Source organism: Ovis canadensis, chromosome 26, assembly GCF_042477335.2.
Source record: "Ovis canadensis isolate MfBH-ARS-UI-01 breed Bighorn chromosome 26, ARS-UI_OviCan_v2, whole genome shotgun sequence".
NCBI classification, from domain to species: domain Eukaryota; kingdom Metazoa; phylum Chordata; class Mammalia; order Artiodactyla; family Bovidae; genus Ovis; species Ovis canadensis.
This window is the reverse complement of record NC_091270.1, coordinates 46658529-46684534: the sequence shown is the minus strand read 5'-3', so window position 1 is coordinate 46684534 and position 26006 is coordinate 46658529. Positions and strand designations below refer to the sequence as shown.

The window sequence follows — 26006 nt, the reverse complement described above, 5'->3', positions numbered from 1 at the left end:
TTTGGGATACGAAGGTAGTTTAAATGAACTCAGGGAGAAGGTTGTGAACATGTTCACTTAGCAAGATAAACACCCAGAAAGCAAGATTCCTTTCTTGCACAAAACTCAGAGACTAAGACCAGGCAGTGAATGGTTGTGTTCAGAAAAGCTACGAGTTATGTTTTAATCTTTCCAGATTCAGGCCAGAAAAGTTATTCAGCCAAGCCTGGTGATCTCTCAGAACCCCAGGGGAAAAGCATGGCCTTTGCTGCTCATGACAGCTGTCACAAACATCCTGTCAATAACAAGTACAACCCAACTCAACTCTACAATCAGGTTTATTTGACATAATAGGAGAGAGAAGGAATCACTGGAGGTAAATAGATTCCGACAAACAGGCCAGAGGTATCTCCACTGGAAAACATTTCTCTACAGCAAAACTAAAGAATTTTAGGAAGTCCCTCTTGATGAAATAAAGACATTTATATTCAATTAGCAGGAGCATGCCAGTTTTTCAAGCATTGATTAAAAAGGATCTGCTACCCACAGGAATGGATAGTGGTTTGAAAAGCTGTGGTTTGAGCTTCATTTTCATGATTCTCACGGCAATTCATCTGTGAACAGCTGAGCTATTCTAGAATCTGGTAGCAATCAGTAGGAATGAAAATACATTATCTGCAAGTCATTTAGAAATTCCTTGGGCAAATGTCTAACTTGCTGGTATATACATTAGCAGTGAGAGTGTTATTCAAAGCCAAATCCAAACTGGTTATGAGGTCTTAATTCCAAGGCGGTTGTGATGAACAGATCCTCAGGGCAACCCTAATTAGCAGTGGGTTACCCATATGATACAGGAGATTGGAAATCCACCCCAGTCCTCCATGTTTACTGAGATTTCAAAATCTGCCTGAGTTACTAAACACTCAACTAGTATGACAGTGCATTTTACAACTATTCAGTGGTGATAGTCACCTCAGCTAATGTCCTGTTTGAAGTGTAGTTGATTCACAGTGTTGGCTTCATTTCTGCTGTCCTGCATAGTTCTTCAGATATATGCATAGATACATTCTTTTTTATAGTCTTCCCTATTGTGGTTTTAGGCTACCCACTCCAGCATTCTTGGGCTTCCCTGGTGGCTCAGCTAGTAAAGAATCCGCCTGCAATGTGGGAGACCTGGGATTGATCCCAGAGTTGGGAAGATCCCCTGGAGAAGGGAAAGGCTCCCCACTCCAGTATTTCGGCCTGGAGAATTCCATGGACTGTATAGTCCATGAGGTCGCCAAGAGTCGGACACGACTGAGTGATTTTCACTTTCACTTTCTACTGTGGTTTATCACAGGATATGGAATACAGTTTCCTGTGCCATATAGGCAGACCTTGTTGTTTATCCATCCTATATACGATAGTGTGTGTCTGCTAATCCCAAACTCCTAATCTCTCCCCTGCTGCCTCCCTTTCAGCTTTAAGCCTGTTTTCCTTGTCTGTTTCTTTCATTGATGAAGTCATTTGTGTCATGCTTTTAGATTACACATATAAGTGATATCATATGTCAGTTGATTTTTGATTATTCAATGTCCGTTAGGTATTTTTATCTTGGAGAAATCCTCTTATTACAGGGTCTCAAAAGCAGAGAAAGAGTTTAAGACGTCATTCATAGGTTGAGGTTTAACTGCTTACACTGATGTTCTTGACTAAATGGCACCCCTCATGAGAAAGCTCTCTTGTGAACAGTCAGATACCGAAGCACACCCTTTATAAGGGCCTCTGCTACTTAAGAGATAGGGAAAATGTGGGCACATAAGCTGGCACTGCGTCACCTTTCCTGGCTTATGTTCAGGATTCAAGTCATCTTCTCTCTTCCATTGCTAAGCATGAGATTTCCAGCTCAGTGTCTTAAAAGGTAGTTACTGCAGAAAAGCATAATGGGCTTAACGATTCAGAACTGGAATAGCTGGGACCTGGGATGAGGTGCATCAGGAGAGCTATGCTATTTATATACGGGCAGAGCTTACACAGGCACTTCTGCATTATTTTTGCTACTATTAATAAACCTGTACTCTTTGAGAGGTGCTAATTCAAAAAGGATCATATGTGATTAAAAGGAGCAAAAATGGAAAGGAACCATCTCTGCCCTAATAAACCTAAAAACAGATTGTGTGTTCAGGATGTCATGGGACTACCTCCTGAGAGGGATGATTTATAATTGTTGTCCCTGAACTATGACCTTCAGGTGACCCAACCACTCGTCTCACTGCTCAGCTGCACATCAAATAACTTGTTCCTGTGGTTCATGCCATTCTCCTCTCTGGACATGGCATCCCTTCCTCTTTAGGTCTCAGATCTCATTCCTCCAAGAAGGGTTCCCAAAGGATCCTCAAAGACTTTTCTCTCGCAACTGGGCCTCTGCTTCCTGAATTATGCGTATCCTTCTAGTCATTTTTCTCATTTGGCACACCATATTGTCTGTTAGTTTACCCCTCCTCTTTTCTTGAGTGCCAAGTGCCTCACTGTACCTTCAGCACATCAATGGGCACACAGTAACACAGTTCCTGTTTTGAGACAGGTTTCCCCATTGAGCCAGTGATGTGGGTTCATTGTCCAGAATTGCCCTCCACAATCAGATTCTCTATTGACACCGATCTTTAGGAAACCCCATGTTCTCCTGACACCACAAGAGGAACTAGAGAAAAGGCTGACCTGAAATGCCCAAGGGGTGTTGTCCACACAGTAGACCCTCAAGTTGTAGTCCAGAGAGTTACAGGACAAGCAGCCAAAAACTGCCACCTTGAGCTGCTTCACGGCACAGTCTGTGATGGGTTCCCCGGTGAGGGCGTATGTCCCAAAGCTGTCTAGGAGCACGTGACATGCAAAAGGGTCCAACAGGCAGTAGCAGGATGTGGATTCATCCTCCACCGACATCACTTCCTGTTGGGAAAAGGCGTCTTGAGTTCTCTCAGCTTGGGAAACACAATGTGATTTAACAGTCACTTTGCAAGGACATAACATCTTTTTTTCAGAATATTTTTATTGAACTCATTTTCTTGGTGTTAAATGTTTTTCTTTTATCAAAATAACTGCTGACATCAGGAGCTGAAGGAACAGCTATATTCAGCGTAGAGTAGGAATTCGATTTAGTAGGTTATAACAAACATCACTTTCAAAGCTCTACAATTTTTGGTTAATTTGTCCAAGGCCAAATTAAAAAACAAAAGAAAAACACCCTTGAACCTTAACATCAATGAGCAAACTTTAATGTTTTTTATAAAGGTCTATTTCTGAAAACCTCTTCCAATATCCTTAAGGTAATGTTTATTTTCTTTCAAATATTTTATCTTCTTTTCACTCCATCAAAATCATGCATGAGGGACCATCCAATGAATGGTTTGAATAAGCTGTATCAGAGCATTTCACCCCCCCTGCTAAGGTATGTGTGACCAATTTGATAGAGGGTAAATCTAACACTGTCTGGATGTAAATGACTGTGAGGAAGTGCTGGGAAGAAAAACTAATGTGGCAAAAATCAAGGCAAAGCAAGATGTAATGAAAAAGAGTCCCAAATCCAGCCCCTTTATAAAATCTATGGAACCTCACACCCCTGGAAATTACCCTGCGGTTGTATCATAACTGAATAAATAGCAGAATGCATTTTCAACAAAGAAGAGTTTCAAGACAGAGCTGGGCAGGGTAACTGTAATCCACTGAAGCAACTGGGAATTTTCTTCTCCTCAAGAAACATGATTTTCCTTTTACTTCCTTCTCCTGAAGCATCTCCTGGGAGGTAAGATCCCAGGGCTAGCTGGAACAGGTCATTGTGTTCCAACAGGATAATTCATCTGCTTTCAGGCAAACTGACCCCAGACAGACATCAAAGGAATCCCCAAGAGACAGATAAATCAGGTTTCACTTAAAACAGCCAGCACCCTGCAATCTTTCTTTGCTATGACCGGCTCTCTTGTCCTTACTTTTCCCTTGTGGATTCTCAGTTTGTCTCTGTTCTTCTCTCCTTATGCTGTTTCTTTCTTTTTCTTTTCTTTTCTTTTTTTTTTTTGTGCTGTTTCTTACATGGGTTCACATACACACGGAAAGACAGAATGATTTTCAACACATGCATTCATTCAGCCACATCTACCTAGCAGCTACTCTGTTCCTGAATACTTCCATATAAATTTGTTATAGTCCCTATTTTGGCAAAAACAGATAGTGATTCCTTTTATGGACACAGCTGGCTTACCCTGGGCCTCTTCCCTAATTCCCGCAGAGGCCACAGGGAAAGTCAGTTGGGACAGAGAAATGGCCTGGGAACCAAGGCAGGAGTCGCAGTCTCATGCACAAAGGGCAGGTGCACAGGGGAACATGCCTGTGGGGGTGACGACAGCTGTATTCTAAATCACAGGAAAAAGCTTCATGTCCTTTCTGGCTGCCTTTCCCCACTACAACACACGTGACACACACACAACCAGCCAGCACCTTGCTGCTGCTGAGTCGCTTCAGTCGTGTCCGACTCTGTGCGACCCCATCCCTGGGATTCTCTAGGCAAGAACACTGGAGTGGGTTGCCATGTCCTTCTCCAATGCATGAAAGTGAAAGGTGAAAGTGAAGTCGCTTTGTCATGTCTGACCCTCAGCGACCCCATGGACCGCAGCCCACCAGGCTCCTCCGTCCATGGGATTTTCCAGGCAAGAGTACTGGAGTGGGCTGCCATTGCCTTCTCCAAGCCAACACCTTGAGGTTGTTGTAAATACTGGCCACCAACCCCCTGAAAAACAAGCAAATGCTCACAGTTTCACAGCTGACTTGTGTGAAGAGAAGGTAAAGTGAATTCCATTCCACAGGTGGAAACTAAACCCTGTGTGTTTTTCTTTTTAAGCTTTTTATTTTATAGTGGAGTATAGCCGATTAACAATATTGTGGTGGACAGTGAAGGGACTCAGCCATACACATGCGTGTATCCATTCTCTCCCAGACTCCCCTCCCATCCAGGCTGCCATGTAACACTGAGCAGAGTTCCCTGAGCTATATAGTAGGTCCTCGTTGGGCATCCATTTTAAATATAGCAGTGTATACATGTCCATTCCAAACTCCCTACAGCCGTTTTGTGGTTGTTATTTGTTTGTTTTTAAGGAAGGCTCTTGGGTCTCACCTCCCACTTGCCCTGCTGGGTCCTCTTCTTTAAATGGATGTTCCAGTGCTCAGAGCTGACATCTGCACAGTGTGGGATGGTCAGGGCGAAGGGAGTGGTGACGATCATGTCAGGGGGACCACAGGTGACTTCTGGGCTCAGGAGCACCTCGGATCCATCCGACTGGAGGCTGTACGATTGGGAAAGAATAAAAGAGAGAAACATGTAAAGAAGTGGGGGGATACCTGGATGAGAATTTAGTTACAGGGGTTATTAGCAAAACCCTTTCTGGGACACCCTCCTGGGGAACACCACCTCCTGGAGGGCACCTGGCCAGGACTATAGACAGAACCACTCAAGCATATAGACTAAGGGTGATCCTAGATTTCATATCTAGGTTTTGAAAAACAAAATGACAAGTGCTTCTTCACAAAGACAGGGCAGAACAGAAGAAAGAAAAGACCTGGCTGGCATGTTACACACCAGCTGCTGAATCCTTATTCTCTTTGATGATATTATCAATGACCAAAGCCAAAACTGTCATAGAAATGACCAACCTGGTAATCCCAACAACTCCTCCTACTAATACGTTTAACGCTAGTCAGCAACAAAACAAATTACTTTTGTAAACAAAGCAATACTTCAAATGAATATGGATTGACTGTCTCTTCTGGTTTCAAAAACATTTATTTTCTGCCCATGTGCAAATACACAAGTTTTATAGTGACGGCACGGTAGACAGTTATAAACTACATAATCAAATACATAAATATGTATCTTTCATATTTTCCTATTTCAGCTATAAATTTAAAATCATTCTACCTAAACCTGGTGTTCAGATTTTCCTGTATTGTGAATAATTTACAACAAAAAGGCAGAGCCATGGAACAGATCAAAGAAATTTGACTAAAAGGAAATACCACCTGACTGGATGCCTCCCTGTTCCGTTTTTGTGGCTTTTGTTTTTAATCTCTGTCCCTAAACAGTAAGATGGGGTGGGTTATAGGACAGCAATCAATGAGAACCCGGAAGTCTATCCATTTTCCCTAACTGATTTGTGTTTTAGAAAAAGCTAGTTGATTTTTTTTTCCCCCGGTATTTTCACTTGTAAGAAATATCCTGATTCAGAATATAGTCTGTAAAGCAATTCAGGATTCTCAGATGAACAATGTGATATGAGAGCTAGGATTGGTATTATTGCCTAAGCTTTCTCTCATCTTGCCGAGGAAGGGCCTTTAAGAATGTCATCCCTGATCAAAAGAGCAGGATGAAGTTAGTACTAAAAGATACTACCTTTTCTGGGGTCTTGTTTTACCAACCAGGTTTTCCACGAGCACATCTAACATGTTAATTTCTGAATTGCTTTTGTTGACACTGCTTGCTTCCCTCTCTGGTCAGTCACAGTCACGCTGTAGCTCATTATCTATAATTTGCTGCTGCAACAGAAGTCAAGGCAGATAAGCAAGGAGGAGCATCTCCTATCTCTCGTACCTATAGCAGACCTGAGCATCATCACAGGGTCTTCCTCCCTCCCCAGGAAGCTGCCTTCCCCAAAGTCAGCCTTCCTCGTAGGCAACCAAAGTCATCAGCTCTTCCTTTCCAGGCAAAGCATAGGCAAAACGGAAAATATACCTTTTATACATTTATGTCTCTAACTAGGGCAGGCCAAGTTGGGGGGAGGTGGGTGGGTCTGGAAAGTCAGGTATTAGTAATCATGAATGTTCTGTGAACAGCCTAGAATGCTCTACTCTTGATTTGACTCGAATGCGAATTTCCAGTAAAGGCTCTAGCCAGCACAAGGCAGCAGTCTGCATGTGGATGCCTGCCAGCGGCCATTAGAACATTTTCCGGGTAATTGCTGCCTGCATCCTCACAGACAGGGATAGCTAGCGTGCATATGAGTGACGGAGGACAAGCTCCTCAAAGAACTTTAATAGCTTTCAGACAAGCATTCCCCCTTGTTGAACATATTGTTCAAACATATGGGAATTGGGGGGGAATTATTTAATGCCAAATGAACTGAAAGCAGCTCATTAGATGAACTCTCACACTCATGAATAGAAGGCGCCTTTCGGTAATAACTTAAAACAGCATTAGGAGCTGGAGAGGGTGCACGAAGAAACCTGGGTGGGACCTGGGATGGCACTTCGCATTAAGCAGACATTGGACATTTCCAGAAGCGCAAAGGAAATAAAGACTTTTGTCTAATCTTCCTACTGTGAAAACAGTGTCCGTGTGTGCAGGTCTGTCTCTGGGGAAGGAACAAAACTTAATCTCTCTGTTTTTTTCCCCCCTGTGATTAATAATGATTTGCCCTTTTCTGCCACCTTCTATCTGGGGCAATCAGGGAGATTTACAAATAGTAATTAAAGTGCTCCACACACCTGTGTGCACAGGTATTAACAACATAAGGTTACAGAGCAGTCAGCCAGAGAGATGGAGGCAAAGTCACCCCAGATTTCTGATTTCTGGAGCTCCTGAGCCCTGTGGCCAGACGCCCTGTGTTTCTCTGTTGGTGCTAGGAGATGGCTGGTCCTCTGTCCCAAACGAAGATGCAGGAAAAAAATGTCATCCAAGCAGAGTCATGGATACAGACCTAGGATGTCTGGGCGCAACAGGGCTGAGGGAAGAAGCTCATAACTGGGCAAAACCAAAGATTTGTAAGGCAGGTGTAGATGGCATTTAAGTTTGCCTACATCATATTGAGTTCAGCAAAGTCTGGGCTCTTCCATAAGATGTTATGGGAAACCCCATGAACTTTTCGGCCAATCTAGTAGTACACACACCAAGGAAGTATTCATGCTCTTGCTAGGGGTTAAAAAAAGGGCAACACATTCTTCTAAAATTGCTATGAGCTACCAGTAACTGGGAACTAATAACAGCAGTGATTTTCTGGACCATAATATGAACAGCCTCTCTGTGCATCACACACACTCGTGTATGAAAAGTCTGGTTGCATGAGATGTTTGCTATTTAATTTTTTCATTTTGTTACCAGCCCCTGCCTCTTCTCCATATATATGCTGTACATGTTTATGAATGCTGATATAAAAAGATCCATAATTTAAGAGCCAGGTCTGTGTAAGCAGGTGGCTTTAATGATCAACTGTATGGAAACATGGTTGTGAATTCAAATTTCTGCTCTGGCAGTGCAGCTGAGAGTTCTGGGGAAAATTCTGCCATCTCTTTAGCTTTGATGTCCCCAACCAGCAAATAAATACACATGGCAGGAGAGGGTGCTAGTAAAGGGCACGGGCCTCTTGTCTGGGAGTCTGGCAAGACAGAAAGCCCACGTGGCTAACCCGGGTGAGTTACCAGCGAGAGAACCGAGAGTAGCAGAGGAGCCGCAGAGAACACAGAAGTTGGGGAAAGGAACTTTATCGTGTCCTTTCTATGTGCTTCATGGCACCGTCTCTGACACCACATCCCTCCACTGACCTTTCCTGTGTCAAGAAAACCAGACAGGGTGGTAGAAGGGAAAGCCCTGTGGAGCCTCACTTGCCTCTCATAACACGTAACATCTACTCGAGGACTCCCCTGGGAGTTCAGTGGTTAAGACTCTGTGCTTCCAAGGCAAAGGTTGTGGGTTCGATCCCTGGTCAGAGAACTTAAGATCCTGCATGATGTGCAGTGTGGCCAAAAAGAAAAAAAAAAAAAAGAGAGAGAGAATATACTCTAAGACTGTTCTGGAGTTACAAGAAGTAAAGCCAAAAAAGCACCTAGTATGTGCTCCACGCGTGAGGGTTCTGCCTCTCAATCCTCAGCTCCCATCTCTCCTGCCTTTTTGTGAGTCTTATTCTTACAGCAACTGTGCTTTCGGAGGGCTGCTTCATCCAACGTGTGCATGTGTGCATGCTCAGCTGTGTCCGACGCTTTGCAACCCCATGGACTGTAGACCACCAGGCTCCTGTGTCCACTGGACTTTCCTGGCAAGAATACTGACGTGGGTTGCTGTTTCCTACTCCAAAATTTATTCAATAGATTGCCCTTATCTCAACATGTGTGCTTTAAGGGGATTTCCAGTGCCTTAGGATGAGTACTATGGGAACTGAAGGCACTGGATGTGCTATGGGAACAGGGATGCGCGCTACGGGAACTGAAGGCACCTTGGCAGTGCTTTCGTGTTTCCATCACGGTCACTTCTCAACTCAGCAGTCAGAGGAACCCCACTCAAAATGCCAACACCTTGCCCTCTTCCCACCACTTACGGAAGTGGAGCTATTTCTCCTGCTCTGGAATCTTCCTTCAGATGTCCCCACAACTAGCGCTCTCATGCCCCACAGACCTTTGCTCCCTTTCCTTCAATAACTAACAAGGCATTTCCCCAGTCATGCCTGAGCAATGTCACTGCAACATTCTTACCCTGAAAGCTAGCTAATCTTTTTCTTTTATTTTATACTCATTGCCTTCCAATGCACTGTACTATTAACTTATTTTTATTTTATTGTTGTGCCCCTGCCCAGTGCCCATTATAGGCCACAAGTGCTCACAATATTTATGAAGAAAGCATAGGAATCAGTGGTTTCCAGTGACCAAGTATGGAACATTTTGAGCATCAAAGTGAATAATGGTAGTAAAGGATGATAACCCATTGAATAAAATAAGGAACCAGGAAAGATACAGACATAAATGAATGAATGGGAAGGGAAAAACTCTTCTATACAGTAGCAAAAAACCATGTTGTGTTAGTTGCTCAGTCATAGCCCGCCAGGCTCTTCTGTCTGTGGAATTCTCCAGGCTAGAATACCTGAGTGGGAAGCCATTCCCTTCTCCAGGGGATTCTTCCCAACACAGGGATTGAACCCAGACCTGCACTGCAGGCAGATTCGTTACCACCTGAGCCACCAGGAAGTCCATACAATAAGAAGCCAACTAACAAGTTTAGAAAGTCAACATTTGACAACTAAACATATTAATAATTGACTCAGTTAAGGATTATGAATAGGATAATGCTATATGCTCTGGTGAAAGTTTGAAGAATAACAGACTACTTGCATGGCTTCAAAGTATCTTTCCACAAGGTACATATTAGTTAAAGGATTGACATGACTTTATACTTGAGAACCTTGGTAGATACCATTTAACCCAAGTTCTCAGTTAATCTTGCCAGTAAAGGGATTAATTTTCAGAACAGACTTCTTGATATGAAAAAACAAAAGGAACTCAAGCATCACTTCTGTAATATTCCTGCCAATACTACTTACACTGACACTAATAAGAATTTATTAGTCAAATATCAGCCCAACTTGAGGGATATTCGCAAACTAGTTGATCTGACTCTTGAAAACCATCAACATAATGAACTAGCAACAGATTAGGAACTGTACTAGATTGAGAGAGACCTAAAAAGGTGCATGATAACAGAACGTAGTGAATGGACCTGAATTTTTATTGCCATAAAGGACATTATTTGGATAACAGGTGATATATGACTAAAGTCTATGAAGTAAATAATAGTATTATATCTGTTAATTTCCTGATTTTGATAATTTGCTTTGGACATGTTACAATTTGTGTCTAGGATATACACAATGAAGTATCTGGGGGCAAAGGAATATCTTATTCACAATGGTTAAAAACTGTGTGTGTGTGTGTGTGCTGGGTTGGCCAAAAGTTTGCCTCTAACATGGAAAAAACTGGAAGAAACTTTTTGGCTAACCCAGTGTTTACACACACGGAGAGAGGAACAGCAGAGCACAGAACACACACTAAAGTGTTAACGGGCAAGGGAAGGTTGGGAACTCTATCCAGAGGACCCTTGACCACGTGGGGGTGTACGGGCACCAACACTCTGCTAAGCCAAAAACCCCTGCCTATCTTGTGGCTGTCCTCCAGCTCCCGTGGTTCTCCGTATCTGTGGATCCACACCTGTGGGTCCAACCACACACAGCTTGTAGTTAGACTATTGAAAAGTGAACCCATCCAGCTCAAAGCCATGTTCAGGAGTCACCTGTACTATTCTTGCAGCTTTTCCTTAAATGTGAAATTCTGTCAAAACAAACAAAAAGATACTAATGAAGAGGGGCTCAGGTTCAGAATCCCTACAATGAAATCACTAGGGTCGATGACAACTGCATAGAATGTGATGGTGGTTCTGAACTTGGTGGTGGCAAGGTTGTGGTCCAGACCTTGCCACATGGGGACTCACATTCTGCAGTACCATCTGCCCATGAAGGTCAACAGAATGTCATGGTGAAGGTCAGCTGCAAGGTGGCATGCCCATGGCAGGTCTGGAGCTGCATCCGGACACATTTGGCTTTTGTTCTCAACATCTTTTGACCCGATTCTAGGCTAGCAGTGTGCCACTCTTGAGACAAAACACTCAGCTCCATTTTTAAAGATGCAGTTTTGACTGTTGTTGTCATCTGCCACGCTGTGCTTGGTAATCATCACTCTCTCCTTTCCTCCTATGGTCTACATTACAGAGGAATGTAGGTTTTTGATCACCTTTCCCCAGAGCATCACTCAGGGATGCGCATAGGAAGGTAATGATAGTTTTACTATGCTAGACCCTGGGTAGATCCATAATTAAATCATATTTTAATGGAACAGACATAAAAAGCCGATAGATGAAAGCTATACTTAGCTGGCTCCAGCCTCCTACACTTTTCTACCTGAGATGATACAGCATTTTAATGGTTATTTTCTTTTTCTCTTTTCCCTGAAATCCTCATACTGACCAACAGTGCTAACGTTGCTGTGGATAAAAATCACGGTTTGAGGTTTATGATTTCTCGTCTTACTCAAGTCTGATGTGTGTGTCACCACACAGCTCTGACCAAACCTTTGAGATCAGTAGGAAACACCATCTCAGGATCTCCCAGAGAGACAGGCCCTTTAGAAAGCCAGCGTGGCACATCAGGCAACCCCAACAGCATGACTAGGTCTCCTGGGGGACTTAGCTCCAGTGGGCTTCCCTGGTGGCTCAGACGGTAAGAGTCTGCCTGCAGTGTGGGAGACCCGGGTTCAATTGCAGTGGGAAGATCCCCTGGAGAAGGGCATGGCAACCCACTCCAGTATTCTTGCCTGGGGAATCCCAAGGACAGAGGAGCCTGGCAGGCTATAGTCCATGGGGTCTCAAGAGTCAGACACAACTTAGTGACTAAACCACCACCAACCACCACTACTGTTGAAAAATGCAAATACACAGGGTCAGTTCCTACATCGCCTTTCTCTAAACAGTACATGTATTAATACAGAAGGCTGCCCGGCTGGGGTGTTGGTGAGCAGTCACTGGAAATAATGTTACAAGCTCTTCACACTATTCTATACCATTAGTTGAGGCAGAAGAGGAGCAGTTAGAACAGTGGATTACAACAAGCAACCGGCACCGTTTACAGAGGATGGAAGCATATGGCTTTACTGTTAAAAGGCTTAAAGATCAGTGTCACCCACTTGGTATTATCTGAAATAGGATCATGGGTGGGGAGTTGGCACGTGGGATTTGGGGTTGCGAGGGGCAGTTACACACAGGCTGGAATGAGGATTTGACTTTGCTGAAATGTGAGCAACACCCCACTGAGAGATTCAACTGTCTGCATATGTTCGGCGGCTTTAGTTTACACACACATTCACTGGGTGTTTACCAATTAATATACTAAAGGAATCACAAATCATGTGTAAATCACCAGCTCCTAGACACAATTTAAACCTCATCTTTCATGCAGCGTCGGCGTTTAGCTTTGTTTACTAGGAGAAGTGGAATAATGATGGCTTAGGGAGAGTGCTTTACAGTGAACCAGAGAGAGGGGAGAAGAGAGGATCTAGGTGGTATGGTGCTGGGACAGGTTTTATTATCTGCTAAGTTGTTTACTCATTGCCTTTCTGGATGGGGAAAACAGCCTTCTCTGGAGGAACCCAAATCCTGTGTCAAAGAAGCACTTCATTTGGGTGGGGGCAGGGCAGGGACACAGGAGTAATCAGGTCAACGCCATTAAGGAGACAGAAGGGTGTGGCACGGGGTGGAGGGACAGGGCTGAAGTCACACCTCCTTGTGACAGAGCTGGGATTGGACTCCCCTGTTAGTGGTGGGGTCCTGTGGTGTTGGATGGGGGTACCAGCAGTAGAAGAGACATGTTCTCTGGGACGTGGTCTCCAAAACCCGAACCTCGAAGATGTAATGTTGGAATTGCTAAGATGGTATTCACAGACGCTGGAGAAAGGAAAATGGGACTTGGAGGAGTGTAGTGTGGCCACAACAGATGCTTGTGTTGGTCTCCTATCATGGCTGTTCCATAGGCTTACTGGATCTTACCTTCCCTGGTGGCTCAGATGGTAAAGAATTTGCTTGCAATGCAGGAGACCCGGGTTCTATCCCTGGTTCAGAAAGATTCCCTGGAGAAGAGAATAGATACCCACTCCAGCATTCTCGCCTAGAGAATTCCATGGATAGAGGAGCCTGGTGGACTCCAGTCCCTGGGGTCGCAGAGTGGGACATGACTGAGCCACTAACCCTTCATAGACTTACTGGATCAAAACAACATACATTTATGTTACAGTTGTGTAGACAGAAGTCCCAGGGAGCTAAAATGAAGGTGTCAGCGGGGCAGTATTCCTGCTCGAGGTTCTGAAGAAGAATCTGTTTCCTGGCCTCTCCCAGCTTCTAGAGGTCGCTGGCATTCATTGGGTGGAAACCCCTTCTTCCATCGGTGAGACCTGTAACATCCTCAAATCTCATTATCTGATAGACATTCCTGTCTCCTCTTAGAAGGATCCTTCTGTGGGCTGACCTGCATAATCCAGATGGTCTCTTTCTCAATGTCCTTAACCTTTCATCCCATCTGCCAGGTCTTCGCCATGTAAGGTGCCAGGATGAGGGTATGGATGTCTTTGGGGTGCCATTCTTCTGTCTACCACTGGGCTTTTCATGGTTTGTCCACTTTAAATTTAGGACCTCAAGACCCCTCTGCTGCTGCCTTCTGACCCACTGTTGTCTCCCGGACACTGCACAATCTTTGAGGGGGTCGGCTGACCTTTGGGTTATCTTCATGCTTCAGCTGAAATTCACGTGCAGAGTGAAGCTCCCTATCTGCCTCTAACTTTATGGGGTCCTAGGAAGTTGTTATGGTTTGTCTTAAAGACTGTAACCAAGGGAGGGAGGCGGTTGATCATGCTGGTTTTCAAAGGGCTTGCTTTAGTAAGCACCAGGGCAGCCCCAGTGTGGGTTGGCATCTTCTCCTGGCATATTTATTAAGCTATAACCAAGTGAAATGGAAAGTGTGATATATATTAAATATCTTAATAGGATAGGTTATTTCTACTTCCAGCATGAGCAATAAAAGAGACGGCACATACAAATAAAAATAATTACAGTATGTGCTATTCCTTTACAATGCACAATCAAACTAACAAACCAGTGACTTTTCTCTTACTGAATTAAGGTGCCCCTTCCATTCAGACCTATTAACCACATTCACAGACCATTGTTATCTTGTCAATGGTATCTTTAATTAAAAGACTCCTCTGGACCACTCTAATCACTTCACATTGTGAGCTCCTGTGGGCTTCGAATGCACTTTGATTAAAATGATGGCAATTTTCATGCATGTAGCTTGTGTGTGGACCAAGGGGCTGTGAGGTGGAGGGGATGGGTAAGGAGCGTGGTACGGGGAAGTTCTCTTTTCCAAAAAGAGCAATCATTAGATGACAATGTGAGAACCCCCCTTTTCTTTCCCACTTTCACGATTTTTCTCTTTTCCACCTCATTTTGGGGGTTAATGGCATTATATTCTAACCTAAATGACTCTGTGAAGAAACCATTGTGATTTCACTGCAGAAAAGACTTCAGCTCAAGGTGCATTAACCCTTCTAAGCCATTAAAGTACCATTTGATAAAGTGCCCCTTTTATGGCACCACATGGCCCTGTAGCCTGGAGGAATGGATGTGCTTCCCAAGTGGTAGCACTTTACTCCCCTCTCCGGAGCACAGGTGGCAACTCTGTTTGTTATTTTGGAGCACCTGCCCTCCTCAATGGGTCCCTATGGCTGTTACAGAGTTCATTAACGCCACATCTCCTCAAAGGGATAGCTAGACACCAGAGTTCATTTACGCCACATCTCCTCAAAGGGATAGCTAGATACCATCAGTGTGATTATTCCAATCGAAATGTTGAAAACTCAAAGCAGCAAACCAAATTCAAATCCATGACTGACCAGTAAACAAATAGTGTCGTTCATTTATATCCATCACTCTCCAGCAAGGAGAGCCTGGCAGAGTGGACAGGGACAAAGCCTACTCAAGTTGGCATAACCACCTGCCCCAGCTTGACTGGACACTGATCTCCTCATCTAAATGCCAGCCCACCCAGAACCCCTTGTTTGGATCCACAGAGTATACCTGTACAGTATCAGTCAAGAGGCCAGAGTGTTATCAGAAACAGAGGCAGATGAGAGAATTGATGCAGGGTGTCTTTCATCACAAGGCTTTTTAATTTTTATTTAACATTTACTTTTTTAGATTCTCTTCCATTAGTTTATACCAGAAGATTGAATATAGTTCCCTGTGCTATACAGTAAGCCCTTGTTGTTTATCCATCCTCTATATCATAGTTTGCATCTACCACTCCCAAACTTCCAATCCTTCCCCTCTCTACACCCCTCTGCCTTGGCAACCACAAGTCTGTTTTCTACGAGTCTGTTTGTTCGGCAGATTGGTGCATTTGTGCCATATTTTTGATGCTACATATAAGTGATACCATATGGTATTTGTCTTTCTGTCTGACTCCCCTTAGTATAATTGCTAGTTGCATCCATGTTGCTGCTAATGGCATTATTTTGTTACCTTATATGACTGAGTAATATTCCACTGTTTGTGTGTACCACGTTTTGTTTATCCATACCTCTGTTGTTGGACATTTAGGATGCTTCCACGTCCTGGCCATTGAAAGTAGTGCTGCTATGAACACAGGGGTGAATGTATCATTTGGAATTACAGTTTCACCTGGGCATATGCCTAGGAGGATGACTGTGGATCATATGGCAACTCTAGTCTTCTTTAAGACAAGGCTCTTGATTTTAGGGTGAACACTGACTATGTTTGATGTCACTTGAACTGAACTTTCCTCTGAGTCTTGGAATGCATTAGCAGTTAAAAGGGAAGGACTTCACTTTCGCCTTTTACTTTCATGCATTGGAGAAGGAACTGGCAACCCACTCCAATATTATTGCCTAGAGAATCCCAGGGACGGCGGAGCCTGGTGGGCTGCCGTCTATGGGGTCGCACAGAGTCAGATACGATTGAAGCGATTTAGCAGAAATATCACTGAGACAGAGCTCAAGCAAATTCCATGTGCTTTTCCATCTTTTTAATTAAAAAAAATGGATAGACAAAATGTAGCATGTAATTTGCACAGGACTTGTCATATTTAAAGTCACTCTACTGTCCTCATCCAAATCCTGGAATTCAGTTAGTAATACACAAAATTTACAGATTGAGGTTTAGAGAAAGAAAATGACTAGCTCAAAGCTGCCCAGGCTGGATGTGGCAAAGGGGACTGGAACGCAGGGCTTCTGGATCCGTTGTGGTCCTCACTCAGCTATGTCATCTCATTTTTAATAATTCTTCAATTTTGATGCAATGTTAATGCCTAAGTCTGTGCTACTTCCCTGACATGTTATGTACGGCGTTCATTTACTTCAGGGTTAGCAGATTCTTACCTAGCTAGGAAGGAAAGAAAGCAAAGGAAGGCAGAAGATTCCGCTGTGCATGAGGCACACAGACCCAGTCTGCATCCGGTATTGCAATACTTTGCTTGGAGTAGCATTGTTGTTCCATGCTCCAACCAAATGAGTGATGTGCAGGCATGCATGCTAAGTCACTTCAGTCATGTTCGACTCTGCGACCCCATAGACTGCAGCCTGTCAGACTCCTCTGACCATGGCATTCTCCAGGCAAGAATACTGGAGTGGGTTGCCATTCCCTTCTCCACAGGATCTTCCCGACCCGGGGATCAAACCCACCTCTCCTGTGTTTTCTGCATTGCAAGCAGACTCTTTACTGCTGAGCCACCAGGGAAGCCCAAACAAGTGACATGGGATTTCAATTCATTAGTTACCTTTTTTGTGTGTGTGAATATACATATAATTTTTGTATTTTATTTATTTATTCTGTAATCAATTTTCTTCCTACCTCTTTTCTTATAAGGGAAAGAGCTGTATTTGTTCCAGAAAAAAATCCAGAGTCGCTCCCAGAGCAACCGTTATCACAAACTCTCAGGTGACTTCAGCTGGCAAACCTCTCTCTTCTAATTAATCGTCAGTTCCCAAGCCAGAATTCTGTGAATTATCTTCAAGTCCTTCATCTCTCTCACTCCACATTAACCCATGCACACACGCCAGATCTTGCTGAGTTCTCTTCCCCACGTCTCTCTCTCTCTCAAAACTCCCCATTGGGAGCAATGTGGGGATTAGAGAAAGGATTTCAAATGTTCACAACTAGAGACAAGGACACTCAAAAGTAGAGTGACTATCATTTATTGTCCAAGTTGAGAGATTCTGAGTGTGAAAAGGAGGACTATTAATATCTGAACTGGGCAAAATGAGGCATCTTTTTACTGTACTCAGAAGGATACTGGAATAATAAAGACTTGAATGTGGGAAGTGGCAATGGAGATGCAGCAGGGGATAATACGTACCAAGTGTGAGTAAGCCTCATCCATCCCTACCCACCAGGTACATGTCAACAAACAATATTGTACATGGTCAAATCTTTATTTCCTCAGCCTCATTCCTTATCACGCTACTTTTCTTATTTTGTTCTGATTTTCTTAGCGCCAAAATAAGTGATGCTGTTTATACCCCTGTGCCGTTGCGCATTCTATTCCCTGGAATGCTCTTACTTACTTAGTTTTTAAGTCAGTTGTTGCTTCCTCTCTGGAACCTACCCTGAGCCTTTACACAAGGTTCATCCCTTCACTCCTGGTGAAATTTGTGTGTCTCTGTCACCACATGTAGCAAAGTATCATTCATTTGAGTTACTGGGTTTCATCCATTATGGTATCAAGTGGTTCTGGTTTTCCCAGCAGTCATTCTGACAGTTGTGCTCAATGGAACTGTCCATGGTAGCAGGGTAACTTGAAGATATTTAAGTTTAATTCTATAACTTTTCAGGAAATTGAAATATTAAAATTGCTTTGGGGGCTGATTTTTGTTCATTTAAAACCTATAATATTAGATCGGATTCAAAATCCCACACTCGCCCTGCTCAGCACCCATGCACACACCTGTGTACACACTCATGGATATTTGCAGACACAAAAGGTTCTGGTGTTCAAGGACTTCCTTGGTGGGTCAGATGGTAAAGAATCCACCTGCAATGTGGGAGATCTGGGTTTGATCCCTGGATTGGGAAGATCCCCTGGAGACAGGCATTTTAACCCACTCCAGTATTTTGCCTGGAGAATCCCCATGGACAGAGGAGCCTGGCGGGCTACAGTCCATGGGGTTGCAGAGAGTCAGACACGACTGAGTGACTGACACCTTCTCCCTGAAGTAATGTCCTAAGCAGTCACCTGGTGTTAGGGTAGAGCCAAAGACAGGTGCTCTTACCTTGCACTCAAGAGGTAAGGTTTTGACTGGGACCACTACACTAATTGCAATAGTCTGATGATAGGGGTTTCTTAGCTTCTGTGAAATCAGATGCCCCAGGAAAAGTGTGGGCAGTTTCATATTTTACTTGGATGAGTGATTTTAAAATGGCTTCAAATGTCTGCTTTGACATAAAGAGTAGTTTACTAGAAACAGATTCATTTCATTAGCACCATTTTTACAAGTTAAATGGCCATACATATCTGTGTTTTCTTTTTAGTCTTCTAGAAATGACGTCCTCCCAAATAGCCTAAGGACATTTCTGAATGCTTGTATCCTCTATTAGGCTTGCAATGTGATCAAGTCGTTGTTTATGATTTTGTTTTTGTGTGTGTGGTTCTGGCAACTCTGGAAGAAAAGCTACATGAAGCCATTCTGCAGAAGCAGCTACACTGCAGTGCTGAATTGTGAGTTATTACTAGAAAAGGAATTGTCTGCTTTATTCCATCCAGACCCACTTTCTTCCCCATCTTACATTTGGTCTTATTTCATGTTTTGCTATCAAAGCTATTGCACCATTATCAAGGCATCCCCCACCCAAAGTTAATATTTCCTAATACCACTATTATCTGCCTTCCTAATCCGCACCCTAAGAGGTACCAGTGGGAAGACCATACCATCTGAGAGAAAATACTCCATCTGGGTTGAGCCCTGATTCCAAATATGTATCCTTTTGTAAATTCTTCAGGAAGAGTATTTACATTTCCAACTCTAGTCTAAGCATTTGGTCCGGAATATCCACATGACAGTGTAATTGGAAAAATGAAATGAATGTTTGCCTTTGATTTTATTTTATTGCTTCTCAGAAGAAAGCTCCATATACTAATGCTCTGGTCCATTTCTCTACTTGCCAACCATGGGGCGGGGAAAAAAGTGAAGGTGAAAGTTGCTCAGTTGTGTCCAACTCTCTGCGATCCCATAGACTATATAGTCCCTGGAATTCTCCAGGCCAGAATACTGGAGTGCGTAGCCTTTCCCCTCTCCAGGGGATCTTCCAAACCCAGATCTCCACACTGCAGGTGGATTCTTTACCAGCTGAGCCACAGGGAAGCCCATGGGATGGGGAGGGGTGCAAAATATGAGCTGGGACAGGGTAATGAGATGACTGTGCTACATCATTTTATGTATATATGTGGGAACAGCTCTGAAATAACTGATTTTCTAAAATACTTTTATTTAAAAACCTTTTATGTTTTAAAAAAGAGTTGACTGGAGTATAGTTGATTTACAATGTTGTATTAGTTTCAGGTGTACAGCAAAGTGAATCATTTACACATAAACTATATCCATTCTTGAGATTCTTTTCCCCTATAGGTCATTACAAAGTACTGAGTAGAGTTCCCTGCTTGTTCTACAGTAAGTCCTTATCAGTTATCTATTTTATATACAGTAGTGTCTATGTCAATCCCAATCTCCCACTTTAGCCTCCCCTCCTTGCCCCCAGTAACCATAAGTTTGTTTCCTACATCTTTGACTCTATTTCTGTTTTATGAATAAGTTCATTTGTACCTTTTTGTTGATGCCACATGTAAGTGGGTTTATATATTGGTCTGACTTCACTGAACATGATCATCTTGGGTCCATCCATGTTGCAGTAAATGGCATTATTTCATTTTTTTCATAGATGAGTATATATTCCATTTCATTGTATATATGTACCAACTATTCTTTATCAAACCCTCTGCTGATGGACCTCTAGGCTGCTTCCATTTCTTCGCTATTGTAAGTTGTGCTGCAGTGAACATTAAGGGGCATGTATCTTTTCGAATTATGGTTTTCTCTGGATATATGCCTAGGAGTGAGATTGCTGGGCCATAGGGTAGTTCTATTAAACACCCTTATTTAATAAAAGTTATCAAAACTTTCTTCAAGAAGATGAAAAATGCACCCCCTCCCCAAAATAAAAAGCTCCTGAAAAAATTTTAGAAAGAAAAGACCCCAATTCTTTTGAATTAAAAAAGTTTGGGAAAAGAGACAAGCTTGTTAAAAGTGATCATTGCTGGTTTCCTGCACTCCAAAGCAGCCTACTTGATAAAGGTGGCTGTGTTCGGCATTGACTTAGCTGCTTAAAGACCCTTGTGTTAGGAGAATCCCAAGGGCCTCTCACCTGCAAATACTTCTGGCAGATCCAAGTTCATGCCATTGCCTTTCTGTGAGGCTACTCTAGCTCCTGTGACATCAGAAAGCATTCTCTATTTTGTGAGTGAAGCAGTGCATAAAACCTAATCCTTCTGTCTGTGCCTAGGCCTGGGGCAGAATTGGAAGGAGGCTGCTTAAGGCAATATTTTGGCATCAAAGTGACTTTAAAGCAGGGCAGGGGAGACAAGATTTGATACCTGCTCCCCAGTGTTCCTAGCAGCACTATGTACAGTAGCTAAGACACAGAAGCAACTTAAGCGTCCACCAACAGACAGACGGAGAGACAGTATGTGGCACATATATTCTCCAGGCAAGAGTACTGGAGTGGGTTGCCATTTCCTTCTCCAGGAGATCTTCCCGACCCAGGGATCGAACCCAGGTCTCCCGAATTGCGGGCAGATCTTTACCATCTGAGCCACCAGGGAAGACTCAACAGAATATTACTCAGCCACAAAAAGGAATGAAATCTTACCATCTGTAACATGGATGGACCTAGAGATGATCATACTAAGGGAAGATGACAGAGTAGGATGTGCGCTCATCTTCTCCTGTGAGAAGACCAAAATTGCAACTAGCTGCTGAACAACCATCAAAAGGAGAATGTTGGATCCCACCAAAAAGAGATATCCCAAGTCCAAAGGGAAAGGAGAAGCCCCAACAAGATGGTAGGATAGGTGCAGTCGTGTTTAAAATCAAATCTCATGCCCACCAGAAATGCCTGAAGGGTGCAAACAAAACCTTGTGCACACCGGGACCCAGGGAAAGGAGCAGTGACCCCAAAAGAGACTGAGCCAGACTTGCCTGCAAGTGTTTCAGAGCCTGCTGCAGGGGCTCTGGCTGCAGCAGTCCTGGGAGGTGCAGCATGTGGTTTAAGTCCTCTTGGAGGACATCACCATTAGCTCCACTATAGCCACAGAGCAGACAACCCACAAAACCGGAGGAGGATTAGACCAAAGAAGGTCTCACACTGTTGCAAAAGTTCAAGGGCCCACAACAGATTTCCCCACCTGAGGATCCAGCAAAGGGACTGAGAACCCCCAGGGAATTTGACTTTGAAGGCCAGTGGGATTTGATTATCGGAGAAGGCAACAGCAACCTGCTCCAGTACTCTTGCCTGGAAAATCCCATGGATGGAGGAGCCTGGTAGGCTGCAGTCCATGCGGTCGCAAAGTCGGACACGACTGAGCAACTTCCCTTTCACTTTTCACTTTCATGCAGTGGAGAAGGAAATGGCAACCCACTCCAGTGTTCTTGCCTGGAGAATCCCAGGGACGGGGGAGCCTGGTGGGCTGCTGTCTATGGGGTCACACAGAGTCGGACACGTCTGAAGCGATTTAGCAGCAGCAGCAGCAGCAGGGATTTGATTACAGAACTTCCATAGGAAAGTCTGGAAAAACAGACTCTTGGAGGGCACAAACAAAACCTTGTGTGCACCAGGACCCAGGAGAAAGGAACAGTGACTCCATAAGAGACTGAGCAAGGGAAGTTAAGTCAGATAAAAATATTATATTACTTATATGTGCAGTCTAAAATAATGCAAATTATCTGTGAAACAGACTCACAGACATAGAAAACAAATTTATGGTTACCAAAAGGGGAAGTCAGGGGGAGAGATAAATTAGGAACTTGGGATTAATAAATAAATGACAAGGATTTATTATATAGCACATGGAATTATATTCAATACCTTGTAACCTATAATAGAAAAGAATCTGGAAAAAAAAAAACAAAACTGACTTACTTGGCCGTACACCTGAATAGTATGGAGGTTCCTTAGAAAACAATGGTACTACCATATGACCCAGCAATCCCACTACTGGACATATACCTTGTGGTGGTGGTTTAGTCACTAAGTCATGTCCATTCTTGTGACCCCATTGACTATAGCCTCCCAGACTCTTCTGTCCAGGGGATTCTCCAGGCAAGAATACTGGAGTGGGTTGTCATTTCCTTCTTCAGCATATACCCTGAGAAAACCATAATTCACAAAGACATGCACCCCAGTGTTCATTTCAGCACGATTTGCCATGGCTAGGACTTGGAAGCAACCTAGATATCCACTGAAAGAGAAATGGATAAAGAAGATGAGGTACCTAACAGAATATTACTCAGCCATGAAAAGCAACCCAACTGGGTCATCTGTAGAGATGTTGGATGGACCTAGAGACTGCTATACAGAGTGAAGTCAGTCAGACACAGAAAGTATCATATTTACACATACATGTGGAATTTGAAAGAATGGTGAACTATTTGCAGGGCAGGAATAGAGACGTAGAGGTAGAGAAGGGATGTTTGGAGCCTGATAGGAGGGGAAGAGGTGTGACATGAACTGGGAGATTAGGCCTGACAGAGCTACACGACTCTGTATAAAATAGCTGGGGTCAGGGAGCTCAGCTTGGTGCCCTCGGATGACCTAGAGGGGTGGGACGGGGGATGGAGGGAGGGCCCAGAAGTTGTATACATATGAATGATTCATTTCGTCATACAGCAGAAAGTAACACTGTAAAGCCACTATACCTGAATAATAATAATAATAAAGACTGGATTTATTTACTCTTAACCACCCTCCTTCCTACCTTCTACTGTATAGAAATACTGGAAAATGTATATCTTGGAGCTAGAAATCACTGGGTTTTATAATTTTTATACTGGTCTTTGTCTGGCTAAGTTCTACTGATCTTTTATCCACCTTCCCTTCTACTCTCTCTGTAAATCCATCCGTAGAATAGACTTAAGGTCTCCTCCATTTTCCCACTGCGCTCTGTGAAATTCTCTATTGCACCACAATTCCACATTGAATTATCACGTTACCATTGTCTTCCCCAAATCTGGACCCCTCTCTGTATGTTTCATGTTTCTTCTGTATGTTTTATTTCCATCGTTAGGCATAAGCCCCGTGTCTCATAAAACACGTCTTACCAGACTCAAGAATAATATGCCTTAAAGTGGGACACAGTCTAAAAATACATTATTACTCAAAAACTTTTGGTGCCCAGTCCCACTGCCACCTGAGGCAAATGTATTATGTTTTCTTGGTCTTAATTTTCAAATCTACAAAATTAGAAGAATAATTATTTTTCACCATACAGGATGGATGAGAAGATTAAAGGACATATACCTATCTAAAGTATTAATAGGTAAAATACTTTATCAAATACAATGTATTAATTAGGATTTATTTTATCATCTTTAAGATTGTAGTATCACTGTATATATCATACAATCCTATAAATATCCCTAATAGGTGACGTACCCACTCTATATCCAGAGTCAAAGAGTTTCATTAACTTACCCGTGGTCTCATGAATAAAAGCAGTGAGTCTGAACCCAGGGCTCGGATGCCTGAGCTCACACTCTTAGCCACTGAGCTCAAAAGCCTCTGAACATCATGTCCGCTAAGTTTCAGCACTGATGTACACCTGTTTCCAGCCTTTCTTCCCTCAGCTATAATGTAACAGCAGCAATTTACCATCGTAGATGTCTAAGGAACGTTCAACTTGATCCTGTCTGCTTCTCTTACAGAGCAATTCCAGGGGCTAAGCCTTGTAACGCAGGGTCAGAAAGCTGTTAAAGTCTCTGATGTCAAGGAGAGGTGGCATCCTTTAGTCCATGAGCCGTGGAATTGGAGTTAGATATCCTGAAGTCAAATCCCAGCTCAGCTGGTAAGTAATACATCCTTGCGAAGCAGCTTCCTTTCTCGGAAACTTCATTTTTTAGATCTTTTTTCTCATCGCAAATTCTGTACAAAACCCTCTCTTTTTTGTTACTGGGGAGATTAAATGACTTAAACGCATGTAAGAGCACCTTGCAAGTTATACTGAGACAGAGGTAATTACTTTTCCGAGGATGCAAGGTCTCCTGCTAGCAAACTATTTAATGTGTACCTATATGCGCACAAAGTCAGCAGAGTTTATTTCCACAGCATTATGACCAACCAAAGGTCCAGACTGATAGAACAGGTTAGAAAAGCTTCATTAGGATGGTGGTTCAAGTCTGAGAGTATAGACCAAGCAGGGACATTGAGGAGGGAAAGTGACATCATTCTACCTAACAGAAAGTATTGGGTTGGTCGGAAAAATTGTTTGGGTTTTCTGGAACATCTGAGTGAAATTTTCGGCTAATTCAATACAATCTCCTCTTGGAAATTTCCCAGGTATGCAAGTAGGATGTTCTAAGAGAGACAGGGCACATTCAATTCAGACAAAGAACCACCTCACTTCAGACAAAGAACCACCTTACTTGAAACTTACCAAAATGTTAAGTGTATCTATCTGAGACTATTTGAATACAGGGGCTTGTTCTGAGTCTGTGGTTCACTCCTCACTGCTATATCCCTGGGCATCTGCTAAAGAATTTGCATCTGTGCTATCCGTTACAGTTCCACTAAGTCATCACCCTGCTACACCAGGGATATAACTCAGGAAAGAGTAACAGAAATGTCTCATCAATAGGAGAAGGGAACTGCCTTTAAACACAGAATCAAGATGGTGTTGGGGAGATCCCACTGTAATTCGCGGTGTATGGAGTGACGGGCAGTCAGAAAAATCCAACGCTCACACCTCTGAACTAAAGTGGTGTTCCAGCTTTATGAACTTTGCGGAAATGGGTCTCAATCTGAGCTCAAGTTCAGAATGACAGATGCCGTAAGATGAAAATGGGTTTTCAAGTGATCTTACAGAGAAACGACACTAAATAGTACATCAGCGGTCTCCTGATTAATCACAGGATTAAAAGCAGAACTCAGATCTGAGTAGCCCCCTAGCAAGGATGGAAAAAATTTACCTGAGCTTTAAAAAAAGAGTAAAAGGCATTTACTATTTTTAGAGGGTTTTTTTTTTTTCAGTATGTAGTTTGGAGCTTCTTAGAAAGGAGCGAGAAGAGCCAAGGAAGGTAAGTGGGCTGCAGTTTAATGACCAGTCATTTCCTTGAGAGGCAGGAAGAGCTGGGAAGATTTTGGCAAATGGAAATGTATGCTTCCTATAATTTTACCCCATCCTCTGTTACACGCTCACCTCATAGATGGGAAGTTTCGGACGTTGTTTCTATTTCTGTCCAACTTCCTGAAAGGCATCAATGAACTTACACCTTAGCTACAGGTGGATAAACCAAACTGATAAACCTGAAACTTGCAAAGCTTAGCAGGGTGTGATCCCAGGAGGCCAAATTCGTCTTTCAAAGCCTCTGGG

The 26006-nt window shown here is 43.2% G+C and overlaps 1 protein-coding gene across 1 annotated transcript in view; it reads right to left on the bottom strand.

Annotated features, from left to right (window-relative positions):
• UNC5D (unc-5 netrin receptor D) overlaps positions 1-26006 on the bottom strand; it is a 647189-nt gene that overhangs the window by 40247 nt on the left and 580936 nt on the right. The window contains exons 12-13 of the mRNA XM_069572893.1: positions 5120-5288; positions 2677-2904 (exon numbers count right to left, since the gene is read on the bottom strand). Coding sequence (XP_069428994.1) covers positions 2677-2904; positions 5120-5288 — 397 coding nt within the window. The remainder of the gene's footprint in view (positions 1-2676; positions 2905-5119; positions 5289-26006) is intronic.